Source organism: Callithrix jacchus, chromosome 5 (genome assembly GCF_049354715.1).
Source record: "Callithrix jacchus isolate 240 chromosome 5, calJac240_pri, whole genome shotgun sequence".
Classification (NCBI taxonomy): Eukaryota; Metazoa; Chordata; class Mammalia; order Primates; family Cebidae; genus Callithrix; species Callithrix jacchus.
Genome location: NC_133506.1, coordinates 96,858,956 through 96,878,416, shown reverse-complemented (window position 1 = coordinate 96,878,416; position 19,461 = coordinate 96,858,956). Strand labels below are relative to the sequence as shown.

At 52.6% G+C, this 19,461-nt stretch overlaps 2 protein-coding genes across 14 annotated transcripts in view; both read right to left on the bottom strand.

Moving 5' to 3' along the window:
- MRM1 (mitochondrial rRNA methyltransferase 1) overlaps positions 1 to 8,108 on the bottom strand; it is a 147,625-nt gene extending 139,517 nt beyond the window's left edge. For 6 of the 10 annotated variants that reach the window (XR_004743338.3, XR_004743339.3, XR_013535724.1 and 3 more), the window contains exons 1-4: positions 7,354 to 8,108; positions 7,061 to 7,154; positions 2,987 to 3,119; positions 2,769 to 2,888 (exon numbers count right to left, since the gene is read on the bottom strand). Coding sequence is in view for 6 of the 10 variants with exons in the window: in XM_035300737.3 (XP_035156628.1) it covers positions 2,769 to 2,888; positions 2,987 to 3,119; positions 7,061 to 7,154; positions 7,354 to 7,895 (889 nt within the window). In the remaining 4 variants the exon portion in view is untranslated. Of the gene's footprint in view, positions 1 to 1,854; positions 2,551 to 2,768; positions 2,889 to 2,986; positions 3,120 to 7,060; positions 7,155 to 7,353 lie in introns of those variants that run through there. The other 4 variants (XM_035300738.3, XM_078373722.1, XM_002748162.6 and 1 more) reach the window with 3 other exon arrangements.
- Positions 8,109 to 8,929: 821 nt separating this feature from the next.
- Positions 8,930 to 17,877, bottom strand: DHRS11 (dehydrogenase/reductase 11). Of its 4 annotated transcripts, none has more exons than XR_013535725.1 (7): positions 17,571 to 17,877; positions 14,511 to 14,720; positions 11,464 to 11,558; positions 10,671 to 10,800; positions 9,958 to 10,183; positions 9,689 to 9,754; positions 8,930 to 9,566 (listed from the first exon to the last, which is right to left on the bottom strand). XR_013535725.1 is itself a non-coding variant. In XM_008996996.4 (7 exons), exons 1-7 carry the CDS (start codon positions 17,715 to 17,717, stop codon positions 9,525 to 9,527), a joined length of 813 nt encoding a protein of 270 aa, XP_008995244.4. In that variant the 5' UTR covers positions 17,718 to 17,877; the 3' UTR covers positions 8,930 to 9,524. The 4 variants fall into 4 exon arrangements, 3 of the variants coding, with proteins under 3 accessions (XP_008995244.4, XP_002748239.5, XP_008995246.4); XM_008996996.4 differs by having other exon boundaries at positions 9,958 to 10,080; XM_002748193.7 differs by having other exon boundaries at positions 9,958 to 10,050.
- Between the last annotated feature and the right edge of the window lie 1,584 nt (positions 17,878 to 19,461).

Below are 19,461 nucleotides of genomic sequence, written 5' to 3'. Positions count from 1 at the left end.
AGTCTGCAAGGTGGACGCCCAGGAGAGCTGATTTACAGATTGCAAAGGGAAAAAGAAGCATCAAGAGAGACTGAGGCTGGATGTGGTGGCTCATGCCTGTCATCCCAGCACTTTGAGAGGCCAAGGCAGGGAGTTCAAGACCAGCCTGGTCAACATGGCAAAACCTCGTCTCTACTAAAAATACAACAATTAGCTGGGTGTGGTGGTGCACTCCTGTAATCCACCTTTATATGTCTTTCAGCTGCTCAGGAAGCTGAGACCGGAGAACTGTTTGAACCTGGGAGATGGAGGTTCCAGTGAGCCAAGATCGTGCCACTGCACTGCAGCCTGGGCAACAGAACAAGACTCCGTCTCAAAAAAAACAAAACAAAACAAAACAAAACAAAAAAACCAACACATGGCTCCTTCTCCAGAGATTCTGATTTAATCAGTCAGGTGCCTCTGGGCTTCTGAAATCTTAAAAATATCTTCCTCCTTGACTCCAATGACAAGCTGAAGTAAAACGTCACTACACTAGGCTCTTGGCCAAGAACGAGGCAGGGAGGGGTCAGCGCCTGTGTGGTAGTCACAGACAGGGAGCTCACAGGGACAGATGCTGGTGATCAGTGGAGTTGATGAAGGGTTTCTGTCCTCTTTCTTGAGAGGAATAACTTTGACTTTAAAAATATCTTAGGCCCTTCCTAGGCCAGGTGCGGTGGCTCATGCCTGTAATACCAGCACTTTGGGAGGGTGAGGCAGAGGATCTCTTGAGGCCGGGAGTTTGAGACCAGCTTGGCCAATACAGTGAAACCCTGTCTCTACCAAAAAAATATAAACATTAGCCAGGCGTGGTGGAGCATCTGTAGTCCCAGTTACTCAGAAGAACTGAGAATCATGTGAACCTGGGAGGCAGAGGATGCAGTGAGCCAAGATCGCACCACCCCATTCCAGTCTGAGTGACAGAGTGAGACCCTGTCTCAAATAAAAAAGCAAGCTTAGGCCCTTTTTTAAACAACTTCAAGTGTTGCTCTAAATTGGCATCGCCATTAGAATTCTGAGAAAACTCCATTGCAGATGGATTACAGAGAAAAGGGGAGTTCTATGTATTGAGCACCTAACTCGTATGAGCCACCGAGTTCCCGTTGCCCTCCATATTCTCCCAACAATCCAGGAGAACTCCCCTTTCGCCCAGGAGGACACAGATGCCCAGGTGTGCCCAGGTGGCTGAGGAGCCTGCCGAAAGTCACACAGCAGTCAGGACTGCAATTTCGGGATTGCTACCCTTCAAAGCCAGGCTCCAGGAGGGGCAATTTCTGTCTCCCAGGAGCCATCCTACAGTGCGCAGGGTGGCTCTCACAACAAAGAATTCTCCAGCCCAAAATGTCAGGGGTGTGGAAGTTGAGGCCATTCGCCCTAGTGGTTCTCAGCCTTGGCTGCACGTTAGACCAATGGTGGTGCTTTCGACAGCCAGATGCCAGGTTGTGCCACACCCATCATGTCAGGCTCTCTGGTGTCAGCGTTGGGTTCTTTTTTAAAGCAGGCCAGGTGGTTCCAATGTGCCGCCAAGACAAACACTTCTATGTCACGCACACTGCAGGCTCCTGCTGCTTTTGTGGGAGCCAAGGGAGAAGCACCAAATCTGTTTCCGTTGCACAATCCACGGCAAGCCTGCCCCCAGGTCCTCCCCTTGAGGGGAACTGACTCCGTCACCCGTAGGGGTCCCAGTGGGGTGGGAGATGTTTGCTAATTTCCCCTGGCCTCTCATGGGGCTGCAGCCGGGAGTCTCCCCAGCAAGGTGGCGGTGGAAGCGGCCTGAAGACTGGACAGAAGAGCGAGGCTGCCACCTAATGGAGGAATAGGCCAGAATCTACCACGTGCTGGCTGACGTTTTATTTGAGCCTCACAACCCTGAGACAAGCCGAGGTAGCGAGCCACAGGAAGATGAGGCCTGAGCTCAGGGCTCCACGGTGGGGGCCGCGTGTGGTCCTGCGCATGCGCACTGTCTACCCATATCGAGGCCCCGCTCTCTCCACCCCCCACATTCTCACACACACATTCGCCACGGGCAACGACCGGCTCTAGAAGAACAGGGTCCCTGGGCTGGGCTGCCTGCCTCCCTGCAGGTGTCTGAACCTCCCCCCGACTTCCAGGCAGGGCCTGGGAGGACAGATTCCCTCCATGCTAGCCCATCATGGAAATCAACAAACTACCATATCCTACTACAGGTCCAACATCACGACAGGAAACAGCTTCTTCTGGCCTCCACAGCAGTCCCCTTCTCCCGGGCAGACTGTGGTCAATAAACATGGGCCTGATGCACACTCAGGCAGAGCCTCCCGCACACTGGAGCAGGCGATGTAGTCCCTGACTACAGCATGTGTACGTCGCGGACAGTCTGCCTCAGCCCTCATTTTGCCTCTTTCTCTGATCCTGAAGACAGCCCTGGGTGCTGAGCCACGCTGAGTCCTTTGGACCTGGCTGAGGATTCTTGGGGGTCTTGGAGAAGTTGCCTTCTCTCCCCCTCTGCGGGAAAACCCTTTCTCTGGCTGCAAATGGAGTGAAGAAGAATTCCTGCACAGACACAAGGAACAGAAAGAGAGACAGAAGAGGAGGATGTCTAGAGACTAGACATGTGCCAGGCAGCCCCTCATTTCACCAACAGGATGTATTTTCCCCATTTTGCACATAAAGCAACTGAGGCACACAGACAGCTGGCAAACGGGATTGGAGGGAATCCAATCCCACCTGTGTGATTAGAGGGAGAGGAAAGGGAAGGGGACAAGACGCACCTGCAACCACAGAGACGTTCAAGGACTCAAATCCCGGAGGCAGCTGGCGCCGGGGCAGGATGGTGAGGAGCAGCTGGCAGGAGGCCTGCACTTCCTGGGACAGACCTGAGCCCTCATTCCCTGCAGGGCATGGGGCCAAGGTTTAGGGCTGCCCAGCTGGACACCCAATTGCTCGGGAAATGTAATCTGAGCAAAGAAAAGCAGGGCCATCCACTTACCCAGCACAAGGAGAGTAGGCTGATCCCAGAGGAACTCCAAGGAGCTCGTGATGGGGATCTTGGAGGACTGGGGAACCTTAGGCCCTGGGCAGCCCACCGTGCCAGCCACAAGCCAGCCCTGCTGGGCTTTGGTCTGAAAGGAGGAAGAAGATATCATGTTCTATCTTTTGTTTCGAGACATTGAGACAGAGTCTCATTCTGTTGCCCTGGCTAGAGTGCAATGGCACAATCTTGGTTCACTGCAATCTCTGCCTCTTGGGTTCAAGGGAATTCTCCTGCTTCAGCCTCCCAAGTAGCTGGGATTATAGGCATGCACCACCATACCTGGCTAATTTTTTATTTTTAATAGAGATGGGGCTTCGCCATGTTAGTCAGGCTGGTCTCAAACTCCTGACCTCAGGTGACTCACCCACCTCGGCCTCCCAAAGTAGTGGGATCACAGGTGTGAGCCACCACACCCGGCCCTGATATCATGTTCTAATTCTTTTTTAATTTTAATTTTGAGAAAGGGTCTTACTCTGTCACTCAGGCTGGAGAGCAGTGGCACAATCACAGCTCACCACAGCCTCAACTTTCTGGGCTCAGGTGATCCTCCCATATCAGCCTCCCAAGTAGCTGGGACTACAGGCACTTGCCACCATGCCCAGCTAGTATTTGCATTTTTTTTTTTTTTTTTTCTGAGATGGGGTTTCGTCATGTTCCTCGGGCTGGTCTGGAACTCCTGGGTTCAAGCAATCCTCCTGCCTTGATCTCCCAGAGAGCTAGGATTATAGGTGTCAGCCACCTCGCCTGGTCCTCATATTCTAATTCATCCAATCTTCATCAGAGCCCGTGCACTGTGGCTCAAGCCAGTAATCCCAGCACTTTGGGAAGCTGAGGCAGGCAGATCACCTGAGGTCAGGAGTTCAAGACTAGCCTGGCCAACATGGTAAAACCCCATCTCTACCAAAAATACAAAAATTAGCCGGGCCTGGTGGCAGGCACCTGTAATACCAGCTACACAAAAGGCTCAGACACAAGAATCTCTTGAGACCGGGAGGCGGAGGATGCAGTGAGCTGAGATTGTGCCACTGCACTGCAGCTTGAGTGACAGAGTGAGACCCCATCTCAAAAAAAAAAAAAATCTTCAGTAGGACCTGATGGTTCACACCTGTAATCCCAGTACTTTGGGAGGCCGAGGTGGGTGGATCACCTGAGATCAGGAGTTTGAGACCAGCCTGACCAATATAGAGAAACTCTATCTCTACTAAAAATACAAAATTAGCTGGGTGTGGTGGCAGGTGCCTGTAATCCCAGCTACTTGGGATCCTGAGGCAGGAGAATTGCTTGAATTCCCCTCTCACTCTCTTGATCTCATAGCAGTCAGCCCCTCCTGTCACACTGAATCCAAGGCCTTGTCAAAGTCACCAATGGCCTCCATGTTGCTGCATTCCGGGAGGCGGAGGTTGCAGTGGGCTGAGATCGCGCCATTGCACTCCAGCCTGAACAACAAGAGCAAAAGCCCATCTCAAAAAATTTAAAAAAGAGAGATGGGGTCTTGCTGTGTTGCCCAGCCTGGAGTATGGTGGCCAAATCACAGCTCAGTACGGTGTTCTAATTCCTTGGCACAAGCCATCCTCCCACTTCAGCCTCCTGAGTAGTTGAGGATACAGGTGCACACCATTGCACCCAATTTTTTTCTTTTTTTCTTTTTCTTTTTTTTTTGTAGAGACGAGGTTACAAAGGCTGCTTTTAAACTCCTGGCTTCAAGAAATCCTCCTGCTTATTCTCCCAGAGTGCTGGGATTATAGGCGTGAGCCACCTCACCTGGCCCTGGATCTCTTTTCCATATATGTTCATCTCTTATTGGTCTCATCTAGCCTCATGACTTTAAATACTATCTGAATTCAACCCCCGACACCCCCCAACCCCCCACCCCCACCAACTGTATATTCTAGGCTGGACCATGCCTCTGAGTTCCAGTTTCACTCCTCTACTTGCCTACTCCACAGTTGTTGTTTTGCTGTTAGGTGGGCATTTCAAACCTAACTTTTGTTTTTTGAGATGGAGTCTTGCTCTGTCAGGCTGGAGTGCAGTGGCAGATCTAGGCTCACTGCAACCTCTGCCTCCTGGGTTTAGTAGAGACGGGGTTTCACCATATCAGCCAGGCTGGTCTTGAACTCCTGACCTCGGCTTCTGCCTCCGAAAGTGTTAAGACCCCATCTCTTAACAACAACAAAACAAGATATGCTAGGACTAAACTCTAGGAAATGCTAATACTTGGATGTCAGGGGGTTGAGGAGGAACCACTAAAAATGTCTCTCAGAGAGGACATGGTGAAGCAGAAGGAAAGCTGGCGAAGAGTGTTTCATGGCGGAAGGAGTGGTCAGCTGTGCCAGATGCTGCAGATGAGTCAAGTCAGACGAGAATTGAGCACAGACCCTGGAAACCAGCAACATGGAGGCCACTGGTGACCTCGACAAGGCCTTGGATTCAGTGTGACAGGAGGGGCTGATTGCTATGAGATCAAGAGAGTGAGAGGGGGATGTTTGTTTGCATGCTGAAGAGAGTGTACAAGAAAAGTGGATGATGCAGGAGAGGGGAGGAAAATTACTAGAGTGGTGTCTCTGAGTAGGCAGAAAGGGACAGGGCCCCAGCACAGGTTCCTGTGTGGGGCACCTCCAGGTCTTCCATAGCAACAGGCGAATGACACTCTCTAGGTCAGATGCTGATGACAGTAGGGAGATGTGATGACTGGAGCTTATGCAGGTGTTCTGCAGTGTTTCTGTGTTTTCAGAGAATACGTGGTCAGGAGCTGAAAGTGAAGAGACAGAAACTCATCTCCTATCAGGCTTGGAGAAAGGGGCTCCTCACATAAAGGGGAAGCCAAAAAATGCTTCTAGAGATATGCTGCTCAATATAGTAGCCAATAGCTACATGCGGCTATTAAGCAGTTGAAAGGTGGCTAATTCAAACTGAGATGCATTGTATGTAAAAGAATTTTTAAAGGAATAGAAAATATTTCATTAATATTTTTAAAAGACTAGCACAGTGGCTCCCCTGTAATCCCAACACTTTGGGAGGCCAAGGCAAGTAGATCACTTGTCAGGAGTTCAAGACCAGCCCGACCACCATGGTGAAACCCCATTTCTAGTAAATACAAGAAAAAAATTAGCCGAGCATGGTGGCATATGCCTGTAATTCCAGTTACTTGGGAGGCTGAAGCAGGAGAATCCCTTGAACCCAGGAGGCAGAGGTTGCAGTGAACCGAGATTGAGCCATTGCACTCCAGCCTGGGTAATGAGAGTGAAAACTCTCTCTCAAAAAATTAATATTAATAATAATTAAAATGATTACATGTTAAATTTATATTATTTTGGATATACTGGATACAATTTATTTAAAATGTCATCTATCTCTTTTTACTTTTCAGTGTAGCTACTAGAAAAGCTAAAACTACATATGTGGCTCTCACTATATTTTTATTGGATAGCATTGTTCTAGACACGTCCCAGAGCTCTCTCCCTTCTTAAGAGGGAAATTTCTCACCCGCAGATGGGGTGGGACTGGGAAGCGCTTTGGTCAGAGGGGATTTCATATGCGGAGCAATACTGCCCCCTTGTGTCCAGAGAGGGAAGCACAGCTGAAGGCGCCTGGGAGAGGGGTTTCCAAGATTTGTTGCTTGCTAGATATTAACGGCATAAAGGTCTCCTTGTTCAAAGATCCTTTCAAGCTGTGTCCCTATTGGATGAACTCAGGCCTCCTGTCCACCAGCTCCCCACAGCTAAACAAAATGCATTTACTGAAGCCCGACCTAGTAGGCAAGGAGACACTGAGGCTGACTTACAGAAGAGGCAAAATGACGCACACCTGGGGAAGGGGTGCAGGAAACGGAACAACGCTAGGAGAATTCAGATAGTACTCCATTTGTCGTTTTAAAAACTCCAGAACCCTTCCCTCCCCAGAGGGATTTAGAAGGCCGAAAGAAGCGATGTCAACATGCCCCTTTCTCTCCCCCGCCAACTGCTAGCTGCGTCCCCTTGAAGAGGCTGCGCTGGGCTCATATCTGCTCTTTCCCCTCTTGCCCCTCATTACCTGTAAAAATCCGGTGAGATCATCAGTGGAGAATACGTCCATCACCTCCATAGCCCCCGCGCTGGCCTTGCTGACTACTGGAGTGAGCGGGCAGCTGCAAGGTTTCCCCGTTCCCCGCATTAGGATGGACCATCTCAAGCCCGGCTCCCTACCCTCCCCGGGCTCCCAAGGGCTAGGCGGGTGAGAGATCTGGGACATTTAAGTCTGGCTAAGGGATCACCCAAGGGTCAAGGTGCTTAGGAACTCGGCTGCGTCTCCAAGTTGGGGCACATGGAAAAGGGGGACGTCCGTGCCTGTTTTTCCGGCTGGTGATGATCTTATCCACTCCGAGGAAGTGAGCGCAACGCAGCACAGCCCCAAAATTCCGGGGATCCTGGATCCCATCGAGGACGAGCCACAACTGCTGGGGGTCATCGCCTGGGCTCGCCTCCCCTGCCTCAATCCAAGGCAGGGGCCGCAGCGGGCTCACCTCCATGCAAACACCCTGGTGGACCTGGTAGCGACACATTGCGTCCAGTTTCTGTCGTCTGGGACGCAGAACTGGAATGTCCCGCGCTTCAGCTAGACGGAGCACCTCGGCCCGCTCCCCCTGCAGCCCAGCTTTACCCGCCTGGAGCAGGAGCCGGGCCACGTAGCGGCGGGCGGCCCGCAGAGCCAGGAGACAAGGGGACAGGCCAAACAAAAGCTCCTGCCGCGAGGTCGGCACCAAGTCATCCAACAACAAGCGGCTTAGCTCGTCCCCACCAGGTCGCTCCCCACGCCGCGCTGCATGGGCGAAATGACGGGTGACGAGGCGACCCCAGGTCGCGCCCCGGATGGTTGAGAGCAGTCCCATGGCGCACTCCAGCCGGGGACTCGCCCCCTGCTGCGTCCCCGGGAGGGGTAACCCCCGCCAGAGTTCGCTCCCAGGCTCCCAACACAGGGGTGAAGGGAACTCGACAGCTGCCTCCGCCGAGCTCTCTCGGACAGGAACAAACCAACCCAGATTACCTACAACTAGACTACCAACCTACGAACACCCCTCCTAGGCTCCCACGTGTGTTCATTCACTTCCGGGTTCGGGAGGCCCCGCCTCTTCCTGGAGTTTTTTTTTTTTTTTTTTTTTTGAGCATACGTCAGGCTGATCCCATAGCACCTCCTACAGGAGGCTAGAGGAGCGGCGACTTCCACCGCTTCGCGGCAGCCGTGGGAGGCGGTGCTCCAGGCTGAGCTGGCCCTACTACCGGCTGTGTCCTGTGCCCTTCGAGGTCCCAGGAGGCTGGGGACTGCATTCACCCACGCATCAGCGAAGGTCACTTTAAGGAGATGGCTTGGCCTTCCTGATCAACCAACTCAGTCTTTTGCCTCCCTCCCTACATCCCGGCGCTGGTGATTTTTCCCAGAACGTCTCACTAGCACGCAGGACCCCAACAGTCCCTTCCTATCCCGGGCCAATGATTCTCTTCTTAAGTGACTCTGAGCCTGTCGTGTCCCTGCTGACAAGCCCACTGATGCCCCCGTCCCACAGGTAATGGCCAGATTCTTTTGCGCAGCACTCACACCCCCAGTGATCCAGGAAGGCAGGAAGGAGCTGCCTCTTCAGCCCCATCTTGCTCCTGCACTTAAGTTCTGTGCTGTTGGCACAGCACTGCATGCTCTTCCAGGCCTCTCAGTCTTACAGACTGTTTTCTCTTTGACTTTGTCAAACTCCTACACATTTTCAAGACCCAAACAAATGCATTCCTGCTACTTAAGGTAATCCATACTCCCATGAGTGAGGCCCCTAATCCACCCAGCTTCCCACCTACCTGGAAGAAAGTCTGATACACAAGCACCCCTGATCACAGAGAATGGGAAAGAATGGAAAGACACTCCTGAAGCCAAGGCAGATTCGTTGGGATTTTTCTTTTTTAATGATCATCATGAAATTCACTGGGCCAGGCCCTGGTGTTCTGCTGCCATAGTCAGAGTGGAGGGATGACCCCACAAGGGGACAAGAAGCCAAGATTGGGCTGGAGAGCTGAGAAGGAGGAAGAGAAGGGGGAGAGGGGACAGTGGGCCAGGCAGAGGAAGTCTGGAACCCTGGATAACCACGAAGATATAAGGTGAGGGCCTCCCTCTGCCACCCCAGCCCCTGAGTCGCAGAGGTTGAGGTGCAAGATGGGAGGGATTTTGGCCACAACCCATTTCCCAGGTCAAAGGGAAGAGACTGAGAGCAGAAAAAGGCCAAGGAGCCCAGGGGGACCAAGAACAAGTTAACAAGTAAAACAATTAAGGACACCACCTCCTTTCCCCAGCCCATTTTTCACATTTACAATGGAAGCAATTTGACAAGCGGATATAACAATCTCAGACAAATTTTCTAACCCCTGGCAGGGGTGTGGACAGCAAGTGGTATCCAGTGATCCAGAAATCAACACCTAAAATCCAGAGGCAGGAGGCAAGCCATGAGGGGTGGGGAGGGAAGGAAGAGCTCCCACAGTCACTAGGTCACCTGCTCCGTGGGCCTCATCTGGATGTCTCCGATCTGTGGAAGGCACAAGGCATGAGGCCCTGGGACACTCTCCCTGGCCCTGCAGGGCTCCCGGCTTCCTTCCTCTGGGACTGGTTGGGTTCCTCCAGTGAGTGGATAGTCAGGGCCAGACTCACCTGGACGTGTGGGGGGGTGCTGAGGACGTAGATAACAGCCTCGGTCACATCCTCGGGTTGGAGACACTGAGAGCACCGGGGGAATGGGTTGAGAGAGGACAAATGGACTCAGTTCCCTCCCACCACTGAGCTCCTCTGCAGCATCCACACACCCACCCAACCCTCCAGGAGGAGCCAAAAAGGCTGGAGGGGTGGAGTCTGAAGGCTGGGTTCCCTCTGCCTTCATTTAGGGAGTCAGTGGCTTCACCAGGCCCAGAGGGAGGCCCCACCTTCATGTGCTCATAGGTGGCAGCTGCCTTCTCAGGGTCCTTGTCGTGGAGTCTGAAGGCGAATTGTGTTTCCACAACACCTGGAGAGATGCACTGGGCCAACAAAAAGGGCCTGCTCAAGGGCTGAGCAGGAGAGGATGGGAGGGAGAGGATGGAGGCCACAGGGCCCCAGCTTCACAGTGATGGCTTCCCAGCATCCGGCAGCTGCCTCCTCCCTCCAAAGCTGCTGCTGGCAGAGACCACATAATACCTACCATCTACAGAGCCTTTCCTGTATGTCAGGTAAACATTTTACAAAAAAAGTGTCCCTTTTAAGGGACACTCATCATCTCCTTTTTACAAGTGAAGGCCAAGGCTCAGGGAGGTTCAATGACTCACAATCACACGGCCTTCAAGGGAAGAGCCCAGAGTCCCAGTTTCTAGCCACTGTGCACCTGGCTTCCCACAGTTCCTTACTTTCCCACCATGTACCCTCAGGCCACCCCGCTCCCAGCTCAAAGTCTAAGTCTGGTCTTTGGCTCCTGGATCAGTGAAATGAGGAAACTGAAGGGCTGCGCAAGGCCATGCCGAGAGCAGCAGCACCCAGTTCTGTGCCCAGTCCACTCTGAGGAGCTCTAAGCAGCACATTCTGAACATGGGTTTCTGAACAGTGTGTGTGGGTGAGGAGGGCCTGCGCCCACCCTGTCCCCACCAGGGCTAGGCCACAGCCTCACCGTGGCTCGGATGTGGGTCTGGGCCTCCCGAAGCTCTTGCCTCAGTCCCTCTGTCAGCGCAGTGACGGCATACTTGGTGGCACTATAGAAGTGGGTCACAGACTGGGGGACCACTCGGTGGCCAGACATGCTGGGTGGGGGGAGGAAGGGAAAAGAGGAGAAAATGAAGCTCCAGGGAGACCAGCAGTGCCCCTGCCATACCGGGTCAGCCCCAGCACCCAGATGCCCACAGTGGAAGCCTTCTAAAGGGGACCTCTAGTGGCCATCCCATAGTTCAGTCATCTAATTTTGGTTATTCAAGCAGCTTCGGAAAACCCTTTTTCCTGGAAGTTGTCCCTATGCTGACCAGAGAACGCACAATCCTGGTGGTGCAGAATGTCAAAACTCTCTCCGTCTAATCTGTATGTTCACTGATATGGTTCTACTGGGACATCTCAGGGCAGGCAGAGGCTATGTCCCACCTCAGACTGGGGCTCCCCAGTGGCAGACACTGTACATAGTCCTTCTTTGTACCATGAAGTGGGGTTTATCCCCAGGCCTGAGGAATAGAGGCGCTCAGTCCCAGGAGAGGGTCCAGGCTTCAGCTGTAGAAGGAAGGGGCCAAGCTGCCCATTCCAGCCAACCTGGGGCTGATACTTGACAACATTATTCTTTCCCTCACCATAATTGTACCATTTAGGTATTAAATCTGTTTTTTCCCACGAAGAAAACTGAGCTCCAAAGAGGTCAGGTAAGCTGCAGCATATTACCCAGCCTGGAGGGTGAGTGGTACCCATTGGCCACCTGCCCTCACCTATTGATGTTAATGATGTGCCCATCATCCACATTCCGTTCCTTCATGGACTGGTAGGCTTCCCGTGTGCAGATGCTGAGGGCCAGCACGTTCACCTGCAGGCCAGGGAGGGCAATGAGGTATCTCCACTCAGGCCCAACTGAGCAAGTGATGGAGCCACAGAGTGCTGGGGGCAGTGTGGCATTCTAAAACAATGTCCAGGTCCTCACAGAGACCAGCCACAGGCACAGGGCACCTTGTCTTCTACACGAGATGCCCCTCCCCCTAAAGCTGCAACCCCCATTTGATAGCAGAGGTAGCTCCTCACCTGGCTGACCCCCTAAGTTCCTGCAAACAAGAATGGAAACCCCTCAAACCCACTCCTAACCCAGGAGACTCTTGTCTTGGCCATCTCCTCTGAGAACAGTAGCACAGACCCTCTCATTCCATAGGGAATCATTTCCATTTCTTCCCCAAATACCCTACTCTCTCTTCTCTGCAAGAGTCTCTGGCCCTGCTCCCTCCTAAACAGCTCAAAATCCTTACCAAAATGGCTTACAAATCTCTCTCCTCTGGCACAGAGCCTAGCCTCTCCCCACCTTCCCTAGTTACTCTCTGCTCCTTCCCCATCCCCTCCCCGGAGATGACAAGTGGAGCAGAGAAGGCCTGACCCTCCTCCTTTCTATGCCTTCCTTTAACCTGGGTTCCATCTAAGACTAGGCACGGAGACTCTAGAGGGTCGGGTAACTTGCCACTCCTACTCCCTCTGACAGAAGTGACCTCCACATCCCCACCCTTCAGGGGGCAGAGGCCTGAAGGTGTGTCTACTGTGAAGCACCTGTGCAGCCCCACCCATTAGCCTCACCCAAAGGACAAGCAGAGATAAAGCTTTCAGCAGGTCCTCAGGCATCACCTCTAGGAAAGAGAGGGAGCCAGCAGATTTGATGTTTCTCTTTATCAGGTATAGGAGCCTGCCATGAGGAACAGAACACCGTTGGTATGAACCTGCCTTGGTGTTTGTGGCAGTAGGAAGAGATGGGTACCAGGACAGGGAGGTTTCCAGCCCTGTTTCTCATCTGCTTGGCCACGTGGGCTTGTGAGGCAGAGAACTCAGCCCCTGAGGGCAGGAAGAGTAGGAGAAATAGGTTCCCTGGGACTAAGTGAGTAAATTTCCCAGGTCTAGGGGATCAGGGGCAGAGAAAGAGAAGATGCCTTATAGTATGATCCTAATAAACTTAAATAATGTTTGAGCTGAAAGGAGCTGTAGGAATTTAATGTAAGTCCCTCATTTTACAGATGGGCAAGTTGAGGTCCAGATTGAGACCCATGTGCTATGGGTAAGGACCATGACTCTGATCTCCAAGAAGGCTGAGGGCTTCAGGTACATGGCTTCATTTCCTGGCCCAAACATCTATGAGGTGCTGAGTCTACTGTCAGCAGATATGAAAGGATCATGGGGAGAAAATAACATCCCATTCACATGCTGCTTCCAACTTCTCAGGATACTTTCATATCCTACTATCACCCCATCATACAGTCCAGAAGTTGGAAACCCATGTCCTGAAAGCTGGGTGTGGCCTGTGCATGGTTTCAAAACATTTTATTTTATTTATTTATTTATTTTGAGACAGAATTTCGCTGTTGTTACCCACACTGGAGTGCAATGGCGCGATCCTGGCTCACTGCAACCTCCGCCTTCTGGGTTCAAGCAATTCTCCTGCCTCAGCTTCCCGAGTAGCTGGGACTACAGGCGCGCACCACCATGCCCAGCTAATTTTTGTATTTTTAGTAGAGACAGGGTTTCACCTTGTTGACCAGGATGGTCTTGATCTCTTGACCTTGTGATCCACCTGCCTCGGCCTCCCAAAGTGTTGGGATTACAGGCGTGAGCCACCGTACCCAGCCTCAAAACATTTTAAACACCCTTCCAACATGTATTGGAAAGTTTCATTTATTCAGTAATTATCTTTTGAGTGCTTATGGGACCAAGCTATACCAGAGAATAAAACAGATGAAAATCCTTGCCCTCATGGAGCTGACATTTTAGTGAATGGAAGTCAAGGGGGTTGTCACATAAAATTGGACTCCTCACTTCTCTCAAAGAAATCATAAGATCAGGCCACACAGGGCCCACGTCACCATACAGCAACTCTGCTGGATTTGAGCAGTGGCTGTGTGCTTTCCCACACACTGCAGGCCCCACCTGACCTCCCTCACTCCTCTATGTACCTACCTGGCTCCAGGGGACATTGGAATTTGTGACCCCAGATACCGATGATACAGGTGTGTTCATCCCAATTAAATGTGACAAGACTGAAGCTCAAAGAAGGTAACTAACTACCTGAAGTCACATAGTTACTAGTGAGGCCGGGTAAGAATATCATCTCTTGTCTCTCTCTTCCTTTTCTTCCCGTAACATCACATTCCCAAGCACCCAGCACAGAGCTTACATGTGGGAAACACTCAATAGGCAGCAGTTCTCTCCCCTAACAATCTTTCTTCCAACACAAGGAAATCAGTCTAGACTTTAAGAACTACCTCCAGGTCGGGTGCAGTGGCTCACACCTATAATCCCAGCACATTGGGAGGCTGAGGTGGGAGGATCACCTGAGGTCAGGAGTTCAAGACCAGCCTGGTCAACATGGTGAAACCCTGTCTCTACTAAAAATACAAAAATATTAGCCAGGCAATGATGGTGGGTGCCTGTAATCCCAGCTGCTCGGGAAGCTAAAGCAGAAGAATTGCTTGAACCCAGGAGGCAGAAGTTGCAGTGAGCACATATCATGCCACTGCACTCCAGCCTGAGTGAGACAGCAAGGCTCCATCTCAAAAAAAAAAAGAACTACCTCCAGGGGCTCAAAAAAGAGAAGAGCCGATATGGCCATTCATCCAATTCCTATCCCTCTGGTAGGGCAAGAAGGCAGGAGAGAGTCAAGATGCCGCAGGTGGGAACCCAAAACTCCCTCTTCCTAGATGACCTGTCCCCAGCAGCCCTCGGTTCACAAACCCCTGGCTCCCCACCCTCCTCTCCACCCTCCACCTGGAAGATGGAGGCCTGGAGCTCTTACATTGAGCATCTCCTTCCAACCGCTGGTGCTGCCTGAGAGCAGGGAGTCAGGCCGGCCCAAGCCGGCATTGTTGATGCAGATGTCTACGCCACTGTGCTGAGAACGGATAGCCGAGAACATGGAGAGGATGTCCTCCTCATTTGACAGGTCACATCTGTAGGGGATCAAAGTCCCGGGGTAGCCTGCACTCTTACATTCAGCAGCCAGCTCCTATGAAACCCAACAAGGGTCTGACTGGGGTGAGCAGCTCATGCCCACAGCTCCCCAGCCAGCATCAGACCCCCATCCCCACCACACTCTTAAAATACACTCCTCTGGCAGCTGCCTTTCAACCATGGAGATGTTGGACTGCCCATCCCCTAAGTTTGTCCTCTTTGGTCAAAGTCCAAGGGGTGACAGCACTCCCTGAGTGACGGAGGGAAAAGGTTGTGATCAATGGAGAAACCTCACTATAAACTCAATTTCTGGCTGGGCACAGTGGCTCATGCCTATAATGCCAGCACTTTGGGAGGCAAAGGAGGGTGGATCACTTGAAGTCAGGAGTTCAATACCAGCCTCGGCTAACTTGGTGAAACCCCATCTCTGCTAAAAAAAAAAAAAACAAAAATTAGCTGGAGTGGTGGCTACTTGGGAGGCTGAGGCAAAAGAATCACTTGAACCCGGGAGGTGAAGGTTGCAGTGAGTTGAGATTACCCCACTGCACTCCAGCTTGAGTGACAGAGCAAGACTCTGTCTCAAATAAATAAATGAACTAAATTTATAGGTGGAGCAGGGGCCAGAGATCTAGGGAATGGAGTGCTCTCTCTTTTCTGCCTCTTCCCCAACAGGAACACCTCTCGTGCCCATAAATAAGATACACCTCTCTGCCACTACATGCTTCTCCACCAGTGCCAAGAGTCACTGGACTGGTTAACCTGGCCTCTTCTCCTGCATTGTGTCAGCCAGTCCTTCATCTCTGAAATATTCCCCTCCCCTCACAAACTGCGGCCAGCTGGCTCAGAGTTCTCACACATGCCTTTCAAACAAGCCCAGCTGCCAATCTCCTCTCCCTACCTAAAGGAAGGGTCAGAAAGTCAGGACAGAGTCTTTCTCTCTGAGTCCCGGTGCACCACCCTCCCCTCCACGGTTTCTCAGGAGCCTATGAGGCAAGTCAGGTGGCAGGTGCCACTGCGCACCCCCTGTGCATCTCCAGGCCCTCAGCATGCTGAGAAAGACCTGAGGAAGCAGAGGCACTGACAGGCACCCCAGGGGGAAGCTGACATTCAGAAAAAGGAAGAAAACATGCTCCGTGGCCTTCCTTGGAAGCCAGTGACTGAGCACTTGAGTCTTGTGAAGGTGACTGCATACAAGTGGGCGAGGGGGAGGGGGTGCAGGCTGCCCTAGAGGAAGGCCAGGTTGGCCAGCTGCTCTGGCCTGGAGCCCCTTCCTCCTCCCAAGCCCATCCAGGAATAATGGACTGGATTGGGTGTCTTGGGACATTCTTTTTTGCTTTAACTTTCTGTGAGTTCAAAAGGTATAGTCCTCTGAGACTCAGAAACCCCACTTCACCAGATTTTACCCATGTTTGATCACTTCAGGAAACAGGAGTTTTCTCTGTAGGAAGCTAGTACCCAAATTCTGCTTCAACATCAACTAATCAATCAAAGCCGAGAGTGGGTAAGGAAGCCTGCAGTTCTCCCCTCCCCGGCACACATCTTCCCACTTCTTCCTCTAGACTCTAAATTCCCATCACAGGAAAGCCAGAAGGGATGGGCTCAGAATGGATTTCTCCTTGTCACTGCCTTCCCGTTGCCCCACCTGTGCCCCTGATCTCCCTACCTCCCCTCAGTAATGATCTACAAAATCATGTCACTCCCTCACAACAGGGGCATTCTCCTCTCAGACACGGAGTCTCCCTGGGACTGAGTGACCAGCCTGGGGATCTCCTTGGGGCTCAGGTCCCCCCCATCCTGCCTAGCTTGCAGTAGGGGAGTGGGTGACAAGGCATAGGGGCTTCAGAATTAGGGAATCTGGTTGTTTAATCCTGGCCTGATCCTCTGGGCTCCAAGGCTGGGGTTGGGTCCTGAGCTCCTCAGAATAGGATAAAGGGAGGGCAGAGTGGGGCAATGATGGAGCCAGGTGACCTTGGGATTATCTGGGTTATAAAGTGTACCTTTGGTCAGCAGCAGGGGAGGGGACAGTCCTCCTTCCTGTATACCTTCTCCCTGTGCCTCCACCCAAGGCTTCCTTACCCTTTCGCTGCCTGGGGACTTTGAGCACGGTGGAGATAAAGGCCTGCAGCTGAGCACTATCCCAACACCGAGCGTGAGCTAGCAGGGCACATCCAGAGAGAGCCTAGGACAGAAATTCCTCCCTGCTCCAAAATGGCCATCTTGATTGTTCTCTGAGCTCTGAGGGCTCCCAACCCCACATCATGAGAAAAGTAAGGAGTTCCAGGCTGCTTTATCTTCTCAAGCTTTCCAGCCTATTTCACCCACTCTGTCCCCCCAAGGAGAGTGGAGTAAGGCCCACCAATGAATATTCCATTCATTCCTCATGCCACGGGGCACAGGTTATCCCACGGTGAGGGGACGGGGCTGAGGCTGTTCAGTCAAGCTCCCACCACAACCCCACCCTCGGTCTTGGGTCAGAATAAAACCTCTAGCTCCTGTTCATCTGGTTGGCCAGCCACCTTATCCTGCTTGGTGAGTGACTTCTGGGGACTAGAGGCAGCAACCTTTCTCGCCCCAGGCCCACTTAACCACAGAGGGCGAGAAGGCCACAGGGGTGAGACCACCACCCCCGACCTCCAGCTTCCCCTTTCCTCGGGCCAATACCCTGAGCAGACGCGAGAGGCGGGAGGGGAGATGCCGGGGTCGGAGAATTGTAACTTGAGCAGGTGTTGTCGGGGAAACGGCTCCTTCAAAGACGAGACTTGGGTGAAGGGGAAAGCCTGCCTTAAGGGATCCGAGAGGCCACCCCGACTAGAGCAAAGGGCCCCGACGTGGCGGGCAAGTGAGCCCGACCCCGCGGAAACGACCCGCCCGCGACGTCCCCGCCCCGGACCTGGCCTGGCCTCACCTCGATGTTGCCCACGGTGCGGGCGCAGCCCACCACCTTCAGTCCCTGCTGGACCAGGGCCCGGGCCACGGCCGCGCCAATGCCCACTGAGGCTCCCGTCACCAGCGCCAACCGGTCGCGCCACCGCTCCATGCCGCGTCTGGCCATGGGCCCGCGCCGCCCGCTCGCCTCGCTTGGCGAGCCCGGAACTGGGGTCGAGGAAGTGACGCCCGGCAGCTTTCCGGCCGCCGCAGCCGACCTGATCGCGTCCGACCCGCGCCGCGAACCACCAGCGTCCCGGCCTGCCTCCGGCTGGGACTCCACCCTCAAGTCCTCGGCGACCCGCCGCATTCAGTCGGCGGCCGCAGCGGCCCGGCCGCCCCGCCCACTGCAGGAGGTCTCCGCCCCTTCCACGCCTCCGGCCGCAGACAGGCCCCGCCCCTTCCGCCCGGTCCCGGCGCAAGGAAACCCGGTTGCGCTGCTTCACCCGAGAGCGTTTCTCTTTGGGGGCAGGAAAACCGAAGTTTAGCGGGGGCTTCCTCCAACCGCGAGGGCGCATACTCAAGCATCCCGCTTAGTCTCCCTTCCCTACTCCTGAACCCTAATGCCAGGATGAGGAATTAAGGGTACTTAAGGTGACTCCAACACCCTCCCAAACCCGCCGATGGCTTTTGAAAAGGGATTCGGCCCATAAACGCCGTGTCTCCGCCATCAACGCTGGGTGACCTTGGGAAGGACTCGCTCACCCTGCCTGATCTCTTGGCTTTACTAGCCACAGAGAACTGAAACACGGGTCCCAAGTACACGTGTACTGGGGGATTCTGTCCCTAAATGGCCCACTGTGTCCAACTGCCCTAGACCCCCACGCTCACTCCTCCCCCACTGTAGCAAATGTATCAGGATATATGCCAAAGATTAAAACAGTATCTAACATTTCTTGCTTACTGTGTAGCAGGCACTTTAAATATAGTAACTAATCTGCACAACCTCTCTTAGCACATACTAGTATCTTTTTTTTTTTTTTAATGACGGAGTTTCGCTCTTGTTACCCAGGCTGGCGTGCAATGGCGTGATCTCGGCTCACCGCAACCTCCGCCTCCTGGGTTCAAGCAATTCTCCTGCCTCAGCCTCCCGATAGCTGTGACTACAGGCGTGCACCACCATGCCCAGCTAATTTTTGTATTTTTAGTAGAAACGGGGTTTCACCATGTTGACCAGGATGGTCTCGATCTCTTGACCTCGTGATGCACCCGTCTCGGCCTCCCAAAGTGCTGGGATTATAGGCGTGATGACCCAGCCTATTATATGACCGCGCCCGGCCATACTAGTATCTTAAAAGATGAGTATACTGATGTGCTGAAGCATGGTTTGGACCACAGGTAGTGCAGTTTTAGGCCAGTGATATGCTTCTAAACAGTCTTCATTATCGCTTCTTGAGTTGTTGGTCTTGTTCAGAGTAGAGCTCACTTTGCTAAAAAGTGCTGAAAACTGCGTAATACAGCCATTCTCTTAAAGAAAAAGCATCTTTGAATAAACCTGACTGCTGCCCAACAATGGAGTAAACAGTGAACGTAGCTGGTTTATTCATTCGAAAACATGCATCGCCTATCCTGTGTTTGGCCGCAATGGCAAAGATTAAAACTAAACTAAATCAGCCTTTGCTTTTAGGGATCTCAAAAGAACATCTGACTGTAATGGTGAAGAGGGGATTCTCCCCTGAGCCAAGGGCTGTGGAAGACCCACAGTCATTTTTTATAGATTTTGGATGAAATGAAAACGGGTCTGAGAGGAGTCCTTTTTACCTCTGCGCATTCCTATACAACATTTAGGTTTGAAAGACAACTCGGGTGTTGGATCCAAGAAACGGCATGGAGTATTAAAATTCAATCCAAGTTTCTGCTGCTGCCCACTT

Bases quoted from the DNA above. Each gene is read 5' to 3' on its own strand.
- DHRS11 (XM_008996996.4), bottom strand. From the start codon at position 17,717: ATGGCCAGACGCGGCATGGAGCGGTGGCGCGACCGGTTGGCGCTGGTG. The intron at 11,559-14,510 runs GTAAGAGCTCCA...CCTGGCCTGCAG, and splicing joins GTTGGAAGGAGATGCTCAAT to GTGAACGTGCTGGCCCTCAG. The intron at 9,755-9,957 runs GTGGGGCCTCCC...CGGTGCTCTCAG, and splicing joins CCACCTATGAGCACATGAAG to TGTCTCCAACCCGAGGATGT.